This window comes from Manacus candei, unplaced genomic scaffold, assembly GCF_025592945.1.
Source record: "Manacus candei isolate 608988 ecotype Guabito, Panama unplaced genomic scaffold, ASM2559294v1 h1tg000056l, whole genome shotgun sequence".
Lineage (NCBI taxonomy): Eukaryota > Metazoa > Chordata > Aves > Passeriformes > Pipridae > Manacus > Manacus candei.
The window spans coordinates 9,975,066-9,988,382 of NW_026138104.1; the positions used below are offsets into that span (position 1 = coordinate 9,975,066).

General features: G+C 41.5%; 1 protein-coding gene across 9 annotated transcripts in view; it reads right to left on the minus strand.

Moving 5' to 3' along the window:
* ZNF438 (zinc finger protein 438) overlaps positions 1–7,675 on the minus strand; it is a 48,818-nt gene extending 41,143 nt beyond the window's left edge. For 5 of the 9 annotated variants that reach the window (XM_051802347.1, XM_051802349.1, XM_051802351.1 and 2 more), the window contains exons 1-3: positions 7,588–7,673; positions 5,299–5,381; positions 4,750–4,807 (exon numbers count right to left, since the gene is read on the minus strand). In XM_051802347.1, coding sequence (XP_051658307.1) covers positions 4,750–4,795 — 46 coding nt within the window. In that variant the 5' untranslated portion in view covers positions 4,796–4,807; positions 5,299–5,381; positions 7,588–7,673. Of the gene's footprint in view, positions 1–3,901; positions 3,939–4,749; positions 4,808–5,298; positions 5,382–7,587 lie in introns of all 9 variants that reach the window. The other 4 variants (XM_051802344.1, XM_051802346.1, XM_051802343.1 and 1 more) reach the window with 4 other exon arrangements.
* Positions 7,676–13,317: the final 5,642 nt, after the last annotated feature.

Genomic DNA, 13,317 nt, shown 5'->3' on the forward strand with positions numbered 1-13,317 from the left:
CTGTCACGGCACCTCCCTGACATCTGCTCTTTGCTGCTCTAGAGCCAAATACAACAAATTTAAGTCAATCTGCTGCTAAACACACCAAAAGTAAAAACTGCAGCCTCTCTTATACAGAGAGAAAAGGGTATTTCAGTGGGAATGAGCAAAAGCCAATTCTGCAGTCTTTTCCTGCTGAACACCGCTTTTGATGCTTTTATCACAGAGTTTTATAATTGAGTTTGATAGAGACTGAAAGCAAACAGTTTCTAGGACCTGAACCATGCCAAGAGAAAAGACTGGCAGAGCGACAAGCATGCTCATTTAATTAAGATACCCCCACTGCTATTTTTATGACTTTTTACATACTTGCTGGGAGTTGGCTGGGTGACACAGAAGGCCAGCGTTAGCTCATCTCACCCTCCCTAAATATTCCATCACTCTAGGTACAGAACAAACTTGTGTACTGACTTGGATTAAATTACTGCAGGAACACCTACTTAATGCATGAGCCCAGGCAACAGAAAAATCAAAGCTGAACAGAACAGCGTCTCACTAGTGGCAAGTCACAAAAGCAACTGCCCTACATAAGTTCTTTCCAAGTTAACAAGGATCCTGATGTTAATCCCCAAAACCTCTTCTTCAATGTCCCCATCTACCACAAAAATAAAGTAAATCAGTGGATACTACCAAGGGAACTAGACATAGCTCCTAGTGGGTATCTCATCTAGATATAACCTAATTCAGGGAATGAGAGCAAACAAATTAGTGAGATACCATAACCTTTTCTCCCATAAACAAACTAGGGATAGACTTAATTGCTTTACTCCCACCATCAATACATAGTTTTTAGATGAGCTTTATTAAAAATCACGATGGAAATAATCTTGCAACTAAGAAAAGATGAGGGATTATATTCTTTCAGGAGAAAAGGTAACCTGAGCCTGTGTAAATATTCTTGCACTCTAGCTTATCCAATCTCTATTACAATTTTCCTAAATTAAAATTACCCCTAGACTGCAGAGCTCACTGTCTTATCAATTTACTACGAAATATATCCTTTCTCAAGTTTCTTTATCAGTTTGCACCCTAATTTCACAGAATGTCCCCTTACTCTTATAGCATGAACCAACAAAACAAAAGCTTCTGAATTACTTCTTTCAAACCATTCATCATTCTGTGTATTTGTGTTATACTTCTCCATATTCACTGCCTTTCAAAGGGTAAACAATTTTTTTCCCCCAATTTCTCTTTATAAAAGCAACATGTCAAGACATCATTTGGGGCCAGGTAGTCTTTGCTTTTCTTCCTTGTATCTCACCCAATAAAGTCTGCAAATCATTGTCACATACCAATCAGGATACCTTCCCAAAAACAAAATCACTGGTTTACAGGAGAACATAAATACACACTAAGCAAAGGTAACTAACCAGGACTTTTCAGCTTTAGGCATTCAATGAGGCACCAAATATATCTGGCACAAGAGTGAGTTTGTAAAGTAATACAGCAGACTTGTCCTTTAAAAAATTAAGACTGTAAAAAAAAGATAACTCATAATATATGGAAGACAAGAACATTCTACATCCTGCTTACTCTACCAGAACTACAGAAAACATAAACATCTCTGAATTAACTTACTGAAATACCATAAAATATAACAGATAATATATTGGCCCTTAGGAGGTACATATCCAGGCAAAAAGGTTTCCAAGAACGTGGTGCATTTAAAGATTTGAAATCACTACAGCCTATCATTACTTTTCTCTGGAAGTTAAAAAAACAAGAGAATCTAAAGTTTATGACTTTTTTTTCTTGATGCTGAACAGTATTGGAAAGTTTACTTAATATTGCTATTTAGGGAAAAACATAGTATGGTGATTGATTCAACTCTCTGTTCTTAAACACTCCGCTAAAAGAACAAACTACTTGTGAAAATAACAACAAACAGCTGAAGGCATTTGGGTGGTCTCCATTTGAGTCCTGTAATACAGAACAGTTCCTTCTTTCTAAATCCAATACCAATTTAAGTTCCTTCTTCAGTAAAGCCTCAAAATCTGTTGAGGACAAAAGCAACACAACCCACTGAACATCCATAGTATTAATTTAGGACATTTTACTAGTAGGCCGGTAACTTCTTAAGTTCTTGATTCATCATACCCAGGTCATGCTTACATACACAACAGGTTTCCACAGACTGATCATTTGTCATTCTCTTACAGTATCTTGGGTGTTCATATAGTTTTATCTTTAGGACAGTGTATATAATTAGCAGTTGATGCTGGATATTTCAACTTTACAGCCTTGCTTCCTGAAATCATGGATCTACCTTATTTCTTCACCAGCAGCTTCTTTGAAAGGGCAGACTGATATAAATCTGAGATTACATGCACTCACAAACAATTGGCAGACTATAGCCTCACTTAGGGGAGGCCAAGCAGTCATGGATGGCAAAAAAACCCACCAAAATTAAGTTCTACATCATTCAACAGAAGACTGAAGTGTGCTCAAAACTACAAAAATGAGTAACAGGAACATCCTTATTTTCTCTGGTTCATCCAAAATAACCATAAACATATATATAAGAGAAGCAAAGTGGCAAAGAAGCACAAGTACAACAGAAATTACATCGGTCTAAGCTGTAATTTGTCACCATGCAACATTTTCAGAGAGTTGGCCCTAGGGAAAAATCCTCAGAAGAACAGATAGAGTCCCTTGCAATTGTCCCTTACAACAGCTGAATAATGCACCAAAAAGTAAGAAAACACACCCTTAAGCAGCTTTTTTGTTTGGTTTCTGCTTTTGAGTCACATAAACCCATTAAATACTTCCTACAGACATTTCAATGTTCATTTACTGGTACCATAATGCTTCATGTGGAAGACTGAGTATGGAAACATTGCTCTGACTGATCCGCGACCCAAACTCAACCAAACAGCAAAAATTCTCCTAGTAAGTCTGACAGAAGTAGTTTATTTCCCCCACAACTCCCTCACCTATCAAACAAATTTTCCAAGCTGTTTTTTCCATCCCTTTTGCACCTGCTCCTCCTGGCAAATACCCAAGTGAGCCAAAGAACACTCCCGCCTCCCCAGTGACTTGCTGTGACAGAGGCTCTTCAGCAAGGCTGAGACAGTGCTGCTTTAAAGCATCTCATCACATGACTTCTTGGCATTAACCATGATACTTTCTCTAAACCAACAATCCTGGGCTTAGATTTTCTGAAAAACAATAAAGAGCTATGCCACAGACAAACAACACAACACATACACGTGAATTCATATCTTACATCAGCCTCTAAAAGTCACTATAATCTTTATATGATGCCATGAAAAAAAATCTCAGCATTCTGAAAAAAAAAAAACCAACAAAAACCAACAAAACAAAACAAAACAAAAAAAAAACCCAAAAACTTATCCACAAATAAAGTGACCACAAAGCATTACAATTCTGAAAGATGCACTGAGCTACTTATTACATTCCCTCCTTTCCATTTATGCTACAATTCAAGATGCACTGACTGCTCACTACTAAGCCTGCTCTGGTATCAGGACACCAGCCAGCCTCCCTTCAGGCAAGGCTTTCAGTACTGCATGGCCTTCAAAAACCAACAATAAAGGGAATAGTTTGCTGTTTAGGTGAGGAAATTATTTTTTCCTAAAATGGTAAAAGACTCAAGTGACAAACCAAAGATAGTCTCTCCTTAATTTATGCACTTTCATATACGTGTTCAATACACGGTACAGTTCTACCACAGTTGGGTTTATGGTGTTTTGATTACATTCTTGATATTAATTAGAAAGAATTATCAGATTACAACATATTGCTATACAAACCATGATAACATTTCCTACAACATTTAATTACGTTATAAATACCCATGAAATCAGTCCTTTAAAAAAAGTAATGCTTGAATATTACTTACACTATGTTTCATCAGCTTATAAAGGACCAATCCATACCTGCAAATACAGCACTATAATATAGTAACTCAAAGACACATTTAATTAGAAAATAGCACATGAAGAATAGCATGGTTTCTACCCAGTTGTTCTTTGTTTTCATGAAAGGTGACAACACCAACAGTAATACAGAGCAAATACAAAGACAACAGCATTCTTCAAATGCCATTTTAAGCTGACAGTAAGAATCTCTTTGTTACACCAGCAAAAGAAAGAATGAAATAAAAAAACCCACAGCTTTTTATTTTCAAAATTAAAAAAATATTTAAATCTATATTATATATTATTTTTAATGGTTACATTGTGAAGAAGACTGAAATTCATTCAACTTTGATAACAAGAACATGCAAATATACTTCATGAGAAAGGGCTCAACTATTACTCGAGCATCACTATTCTCTTATTTGCCAATGTTAGTCTTGTAAAAATATATGTTCATGTTTTAAATTTTGTTTAAAAAAAAATCTTTTTAAATAAATGCATGTTCTGGATCTCTGTAAGCAAATTATAATGACAACACGAAGCACTAAGTCCAAGCAAATAAGGACAATGTCTTAACTTCACTGCAGATGAGGATGAGGATCAAAACATCTTTTCCTGCTGCTAAACCACTAATATGGAAACTATGAAAACAAGTTTCATTGGAGTATAAACCCAATGGAGTACACCCTCAGTGATGCTAAAGAATTTAAAATGAACAAACAAACAGCAATTCAAGCACAATGACAAAAATCATCTTTTTGTTCAGATACACACAGGATCAAAAATTAAAATACTCTGCAAGGATATTAACTGTATTCTTTCAACATACCCATGTTATGCATCCTGCTGCTCCTACAGCCATAGAAACATTTCATCCATCTTAATTCCTATTTCAAGGAAATAAAAAATGAAAACAACAACAGAAAGTTCCAATATCTCAGAAAATGTGTTTAGCAAAGGACAGAAAATCATATTAAATAAAACAGACAAACGTTTTAGAAAGTGGTATATAAACAAGAATTCTACTAAAACATATTTACTTTCAACAAAACAGCAAATCTTCTGAGGCGTACCATATATTAACAGTACTTCATATTAGAAATTGCAATAATAAATATTTGAATAAACATTGCTAAAATAACCAATAAAGTTTGCACATTTCTGATTTTACCATGTATTTTTAAAACTCTTAAGTTTCTATAATTCTAACTGCAGTAATATTTTCTGTCAACTTCAGATCAAAGCTCTACATTCAACATTTGGCCATTTCACTTTGACCTGACAACATCGCCTCATTAGGCGCAAATAAATACATAAAACCATCACCAGTTTCATAGACATTTAAAACATTAAACCACTTCCATAAATCATGTATTACCTCTGCACATACAATTCTTCGAAACAGCTCAAGTCACCAATGAAGAACACTTTTTTCCATCTAATACAACATAATCCTTGAACCTGTACATCAAAAACATATGTATGACAGTCATTACGTGTATCTAAGGTTTCATGTGAGAAAGTCAGAAATACCTCACCATATGCTGACACTGAAATTGCTAATTCTGATATTTTCACAGATGAGATGTAGGAAACATAGGAAACCAGTTTTCCTTCATGAACTGCTTTGAAAAACATTTTAATTACAAAAGCTAAAAACATTTGAATCATACAATAGTGCTGGTTTTCTTCTGACCCTCCAGTTATCAGTACCCGAGAATATTTTTAATTAAACACTAAGAACATTAGATCATTACAAAAAATATTTTAAACATATAATATAATTGTCATAAGCTTTTTTCCTTCCTTTTCCTTTCTGACTTTTGACAAACTGTAAGTTGGAAAGAATCCAATTATTCTTGCTACTGAAGCAGAAAAAAATATGCACTCATCCCCAAAATACATATATTTTGCTTTGTATAAAAACAGCTTCTAAAAAGATTAACTTAAACTAGTACTAAAAATAACTATCTACGATAAGGTTATAAAAATAAACCCAAAACAAAACAAAAAAACCAGCTTAGTATTTTGGTTGCTGAATAGTTCTGTGGGAAGAAAAAACTGCACACAAACTACTGTGATCCAAGGGAACTGTGCACTTATCCTATGTTATCCTCCTCTTTCCTTCTTATTAATAACAGGAAAGATCACTTTTAATGGTATATTACAGGTTCAAATAAATACGTACAAGCAAATTCAAGACTAATTAGTTTAACTACACAGCATTTAAGGGCTAGACTGTTGACTGATACTTCAATACACATTAAAAAGTTTCAACAAGATAAGAGTTAACTTGGAGAAGAAGAAAGGAATTGAGCACAGGATGTATCATGTCAATTTTAATTCAGGTGTAGAATTAGGTAAACCTTTTAATAAAGCATGACTGCGGGGCAAAAGAAATTTAAACAACCCAATCTTACATATTATTTCATATCTGCCACACTGCAGACATTACCATGGTCTTTCCAAAACTCTCTTATGCTGCTTTCAAGTGCTTCCCTCCTTATGCTATCTATGCCAGACACATCAGAGCATTTGGAACCTGTGATATGTTCCTTATGTCATTAGCAGTATAAAAAATTCTAATGGATTCATAAGCTGGCAGGCCTCAGCCCCAGTTACACACAAACACTACACTCATTTACTGCATCCATTTCTGCAACTACGGGACAAAAGCCCTTCAGTTCTCAGTTCCTCCCAAACCGTGAGGAGCCTGAGAGGACTGCACATCGTATTTGTACTTTTATGGAAGCAGCAGCAAGGTTATGAAACATCGCTCAGGTCTCGGAGTCGAGAGCTCGGCACACAGCTCTGACTCACGCTGGGGCTGCACAGGAGCCAAACGCTGCCACAGAACCCGGAGGAAGCTACGGCCACCCCTCACAGATGACGCGCTTTATGGCCACCGCGAAAAAAACCGTGAGCTGGACAAGTAACTCTCGAGACTTGTAGGAACCTGTAATATACAGCCCTTCTGCAGGTCTTTATTGTAACATCACAACTGGTAATTGCATTCATACCCTATCGAAGGGGTGACAACCCCTAGAGCCGGGCTGGCACTACCCGGGGCAGTGCTGTGACACGCCCCCAGGGCAGGGCTGCAACAATTCCCGAAATTGGGCTCTGACACCCCCGGGGCAGGGCTGTGACACCCCCGCGGGGCAGGGCTGTGACACCCCCCCCGGGCAGGGCTGTGACACCCCCGTGGGCAGGGCTGTGACACCGCCGGGGCAGGGCTGTGACACCCCTCGGGCAGGGCTCGTGTGCCCGCGCTGGCCCTGCGCTCCCACAGCCGCCCCGTCCGAGCGCCGCAGGCCCCGCACCGCCGCTGCCGCGCTCCGGGGACGGGAACTGGGCGGGCCCCGCACGCATCTCGGCGGCCCGGGGGACACCGCCGAGCTCCTCCCGCCGCCCGGAGCCCCGGCTGAGCTGCCGGATCCGCTCTGCCGTGACGGGGCGAGGGCAGGGCCTCGTGGACGACGGACCCCTCGTGCTCGCCGGAGGAAAGGCGCCCGCCCCGCCCGGAGCCTCTGCCCCGCCGCCGCCGCCTCCTGCTCCCCGGCCCCAGGGGCCCCGGGCGGGGCGCAGAGCGGGGGCAGCCGCGCCCCGGCGCCGCCCGCCCCCAGCCCGGGCCGTGGCCCCTCCGCCGCGGGGGGAAGGAACTTACACCGCGCCTTCGTGCCCGGTCCCGCCTCCGCGGCGCGGCCGCCGCGTCACCCCCGCGGGAGGGCGCAGGCGCGGGGCCGCCGGGCGGGGGCTGTGCCGCGCTTGGCCTTGCGCGCTGCTGCCTCGGGGCTCACGGGCCGCGGTGTCTCCGCGGGCACCGCTGTGCTGAGGGAGCCCTTCCCTTCCCCTCTCTTCCCCTCCCCGCCGGCCGCTCGTGCGGGGGCAGGCGCGCTGCCAACCGACTCCAAAACTGAGCGTTGTTGTGCTGCGGTTGGGGGCGCTGGGATGGGAGTTTCCAGGGGGCAGGTTAGAGAAGGAGTCTCTGGGAAGTACAGGAATTGTTCCGGAAAGTGAACATAAGGGCCTTGAAAGCACTGGACTTCAGCAAAGCCTTTGACACCGTCTCTCACAGCATTCTCCTGAAAAAGCTGGCATCTCACGGCTTGGACAGGGGCACTCTGTGCTGGGTCAGGAACTGGCTGGAGGGCCGGGCCCAGAGAGTGGTGGTGAACAGGGCTGCATCCAGTTGGCAGCTGGTCACTGGTGGTGTCCCCCAGGGATCAGTGTTGGGCCCAGTCCTGTTTAATATCTTTATTGATGATTTAGATGAGGGGATTGAGTCCACCATCAGCAAATTTGCAGATTACACCAAGCTGGGGGGGAGTGTTGATCAGCTGGAAGGCAGGAGGGCTCTGCAGAGGGACCTGGACAGGCTGGAGAGTTGGGCTGATTCCAACGGGATGAGGTTCAACAAGGCCCAGTGCTGAGTCGTGCACTTTGGCCACAACAACCCCCTGCAGCACTACAGGCTGGGGACAGAGTGGCTGGAGAGCAGCCAGGCAGAAAGGGACCTGGGAGTTTGGATTGACAGGAAGCTGAACAGGAGCCAGCAGTGTGCACAGGTGGCCAAGAAGGCCAATGGCATCCTGGCCTGGATCAGGAACAGTGTGGCCAACAGGTCCAGGGAAGCGATTCTTCCCCTGTACTCAGCACTGGTGAGGCCACACCTTGAGTACTGTGTCCAGTTCTGGGCCCCTCAGTTCAGGAAGGATATTGAGGTGCTGGAGCAGGTCCAGCAAAGAGCAACAAGGCTGGTGAAGGGACTCGAGCACAAGTCCTATGAGGAGAGGATGAGGGAGCTGGGGTTGTTTAGCCTGGGCTCAGGGGAGACCTCATCACTCTCTACAACTACCTGAAAGGAGGTTGTAGCCAGGTGGGGGTTGGTCTCTTCTTCCAGGCAACTATCAGTAAGACAAGAGGGCATGGTCTTAAGCTGTGCCAGGGGAGGTTTCGATTAGATATTAGGAAGAAATTCTTTACAGACAGGGTAATCAGGCATTGGAATGGGCTGCCCAGGGAAGTGGTGGTTTCTCTGTCCCTGGAGGTTTTTAAGATGAGACTGGATGTGGCACTTAGTGCCATGGTCTGGTAACCACAGCAGTAGTGGATCAAGGGTTGGACTTGATGATCTCAGAGATCCCTTCCAACCCACAGACTGATTCTGTGATTCTATGATTGGGTCAGAGACAAGTGCATGTGAGCCAGCAGAGTGCCCAGGTGGCCAAGAAGGCCAGTGGCATCCTGGCCTGTGTCAGAAATAGTGTAGCCAAGACGACCAGGGCAGTGATCACCCCCCTCAGTGACCCACTTAATGGATGAAGGAAAAGCTGTGGATGTGTCTACCTGGACTTCAGTAAGGCCTTTGACACAGTTTCCCACATCATTCTGGAGAAACTGGCTGCTCAAGGTTTGGCCAGGTGTGCTTTTCACTGAGTAGAAAACTCTGGATGGCAAGGCCCGGGGAGTGTTCGTGAGTGGAGTTGCATCCAGCTGGTGACTGGTCACTGGTGCTGTTCCCCAGGGCTCAGAATTGGGGCCAGTTCTGTTTAATACTAATCTTTATCAATTATGTGAATGAGGAGATCAAGGGCATCTTCAGTCAGCCTTAGACATACCAAGTTGGATGGGAGTGTTGATCTACTGGAGGCTGGAAAGACTGCAAAAGCATCTGGACAGACTGAATCAATGGGCTGAGGGCAATGATATGAGGTTCAACAAGGCAAAGTGCCTGGCCCTGCACTTGGGTCATGACAACCCCATGCAGTGCTCCAGGTTCGGGGATGAGCAGCTGGAAAGCACCCTGGAGGAAGAGGACCTGGAGGTGTTGGTTGACAGCAGCTGAACATGAGCCAGCAGAGTGCCCAGGTGTGCATCCATCTCTTTTGCCAAGTAATGAGCAACAGGATGGTTACATCAGCGGAGGTTTAGATTGGATATTAGGAAAAAATTTGTTCACTGACAGGGTTGTCAAGAACTGGAACAGGCTGCCCAGGGCAGTGATGGAGTCACCATCCCTGGAGGTATTTAAAAGATGTGTAGACATGGCACTTAGGGACATGGTTTAGCGGTGGACTTGGCAGTCCTGGGTTAGCAGTCCTGGGTTAGCAATGATCTTAAGGGTCTTTTCCAATCTAAATGTAATTCTATGAAAAGCAAAATGCAAGTGTGACAGAAATAGGATAATATGGGATTTAAGGGAAGAATGAAGGGAGAAGTGATTTGGGCAGGAGAGGGGTGGCAAGGTGCAGAAGAAAGACGGGAAGTGTAGAATATGTAGATGAGAAAAGAGAAAGGAAACAACATTCAGGGAAAAAAAACTGAATCTTTTTTTTTCTTCTCCTGACTATTTCTTCTGTCACAGAGATGATCCTTGTGGGGAAGAAAAGGACTTCTGTCTTCATCACTTCAAGGATTATTGGGCGTTGGGGCCACCTCCTTCTCCATTTTCATCCTGTGATGCAGGACTGTCTCCATCTTCCCAACCTCTTTTTGTGTATGCTGTGTCAGGACATCTGCGTCTCCTGTGAGCCTGCACTTGGCACAGCTTTGTGTCATATCCCTTTTCTGGAAAAAGTGGGTAACAGAAGGCTCTTTTTGAAAACAGGTTTCATGAAAATAAATATGAATTAGAATTAGTGATTCCGAACATAAACAATTTTGTGAATACAGTAACGACATCTTGGCAAATGAAATTTGTGGTGATAAAACAGGCAGACTGGCTCAAAGTCATTTCAGAACCAAGGTACATTATGATACGATACTTTCCCTCAGTCGTGTTCCACTTGGAAGCTCTGTATCTGAAATAACTGCTCCAGTGCTTCAGAATACTTCATTTAAAAGTCATTGACAATTTCGACATGAACTGAAGTTTAAAAATAAACATACTTATTCTTCACTTTTTTGTACCTACTAAAGTTTAAGTGGTTTGCAATTACAGAACTTACAAAATACAGTGAATTTGAAGGTGAGTTCTCCAAATGATCTTAAACAATTATAATTCCTTTTGAAGTCATACAAGTCTTAACTGTTGCTTAAGCAAAACTATATTCTGTATGTGTACTGCCTTTGTGAACCACAAATGTGGCTTAATTAGCATGCAATGATTCTTGATATATTACATGCCACTTGGAGAGACAAAAAATAGTCATTCTGATGTGCAAAAGTGTTTGTGCCTTTACCATACATTAGTTTTCATTTTAAAATAATATAAAATACTACAATGGGTGTATATAAGTTTCCATTAAGCTGGTTTCGGTATTAACAAAAAAGATCAGTCATTTCTAATAGGGAGTGTATTAATTTTCCTCAAGCCTCACATCATGATAAACTGTAGAAACTTTGTACCAGTGGTAATTAATGTCAGTCTGGAATAGCAAGTTTTAAAACAATACTGGGAAAAAAATCCATCGTGACTTGTTGAAGAAAATATTTTTGTGGAGTAGCCCCTCAATATCCAAAGTTATGATATACTGAAGTACTGTTTCTGGAATATTTTTCAGAACAGTGTATCAGTGATCTGAATTCTGTTTACAGATTTCTGTGAAGAAGTTTTACTTAAAAACAAAGTAATAGAATAAGTTTGTGCTTAGAATTGAAAGTAAACATAACTTGGTAACCAATGAACAATTAATACCATAGGAAAAAAGTGAAAGCTGTGATATCTGATGAAGATACTACTTTCTCTTTTTATGGCCTACAGTGGATGAAGAGCTACTGTTTTAAAGATTACATTGGTAATGATTTAGAAGAGTCAGAATAAACTGAAGAGTATACCTACATTATTAGGAACTTTATGATGTACAGTATTAATATGCATTACTTAATATTTTAGAGTAATAAACTGGCTAAAAAAAAAAAGCCAGAATTGCAAAGCCCACATTATTTTTGTTTCTTTGTTTAGCAGTGTGGTATATTTTCAGAATTAAATCAATAGAGGGGTTTGCACAGCAGGGCTTTTGCCATATGTCAGCACAAGTGGAAAAGGCAATACATGGTAATAAAGGGGTGAACCTCTGTCTTCTGTGGTGCTGTGAACTGGAGCCTTTATGGGGGGAACAGCATCAACAGCCAAGTGTAATACTTCCCACTTTCCCATAATCTGTGAAGTTTTAGAACAATTATTGCTAGGCTGCTATTCTCTCTGGCACTTTGGTGTACATGGAGGAATTTTACATCACATTTAGAGAAAATCCACCTACATGCAGTAAGGTATTACTGCATAGTACTAGTTTGCTTTAGACCAGGCAGAGATTCATTTAGGTTAGTGTTGGTTTAAACACTTAAATCTGAAGTACTTCAGCAGCCTTTGAGAAATACCATTACTTTTTAAAGATGATGAAGGTATTTAAATTCACTGCACTAGAGCACCAATTCAAAGAGGCTGGGGAACGTGGGCAACCCAAACACAAGCTTTGAAAAACCTCTTAGTACCAGACTTCTCCTGCTTCCTACAGATTAGACCTCCTGCTGACTGTTTGTACCTGTTGAATATATAAGATGTTTCAGCTTTAATGTCTGCACCTCAGTTCACCTACCTTTGAAACAGCAGTGGTAATTCTGACTTAAATATTGTGAAGATACATTAATAAATATGAGCAAAACTCTTTGAAGTTGAAAAATATAATGAGATCTAAGTACATTCCTTTTCGTCATGATTAACCTGTCAAACCTTTAAATGCTGAAACATTGCTCTTGGGGGAAAAGAAAGGAAAAATGCCAATTAAGATAATAAAGAAGCCAATATCCAGATCAAATAAGCAGAACAAGCAAATAAAATAAATATGGGGAAAAAAATCCAAGGGACAGAGCAGATCTAAAAAATACAGCTCAGAAAACTGATAAGAAAAATCTGAAACAAATGCTGTTGGCAATTGGAAGGGCAGTTAGTATGCTAGTAAGAAACATCTTTGCATAAGATTTGGAGTGAATGCATACTAAGACAATGCGCCAGAGAAGTCTGGGCAGCAGTTTATCTCCCGAAGTCTCAAATGGATCAATGGTGCTCTGTAAGTTCCTGTTTCTTCTCCTCTGACTGTAAGAGGAGCCTATGGCAACTACCTCAAATACATGAATCTCAGCTCTTCAGAGTTCAGGTACCTCCAGTGTTAGGGGATGGCCGAATGGAGGTTTTCAGGTAATGATTTTGATCTTATCTTGAAGCAGACTGGACAAGAAGACTGAGATTGGGCAAAGATCCATAAATGGGACAAGACAGACTTACAGGAGCAGGTCGAAAGAGGGAGGATCAAATTTAGGGACAGGAAGCAGAATAATCTCGCACGAAAGAACACATCCTATTCTAAATCCTGGAATGGATCCAAGATGCTTAATTTTAATATTTCCCCTTACAATAATGCATATTTGCAGATTAAAGTTCAAAAGTGTATAGCTT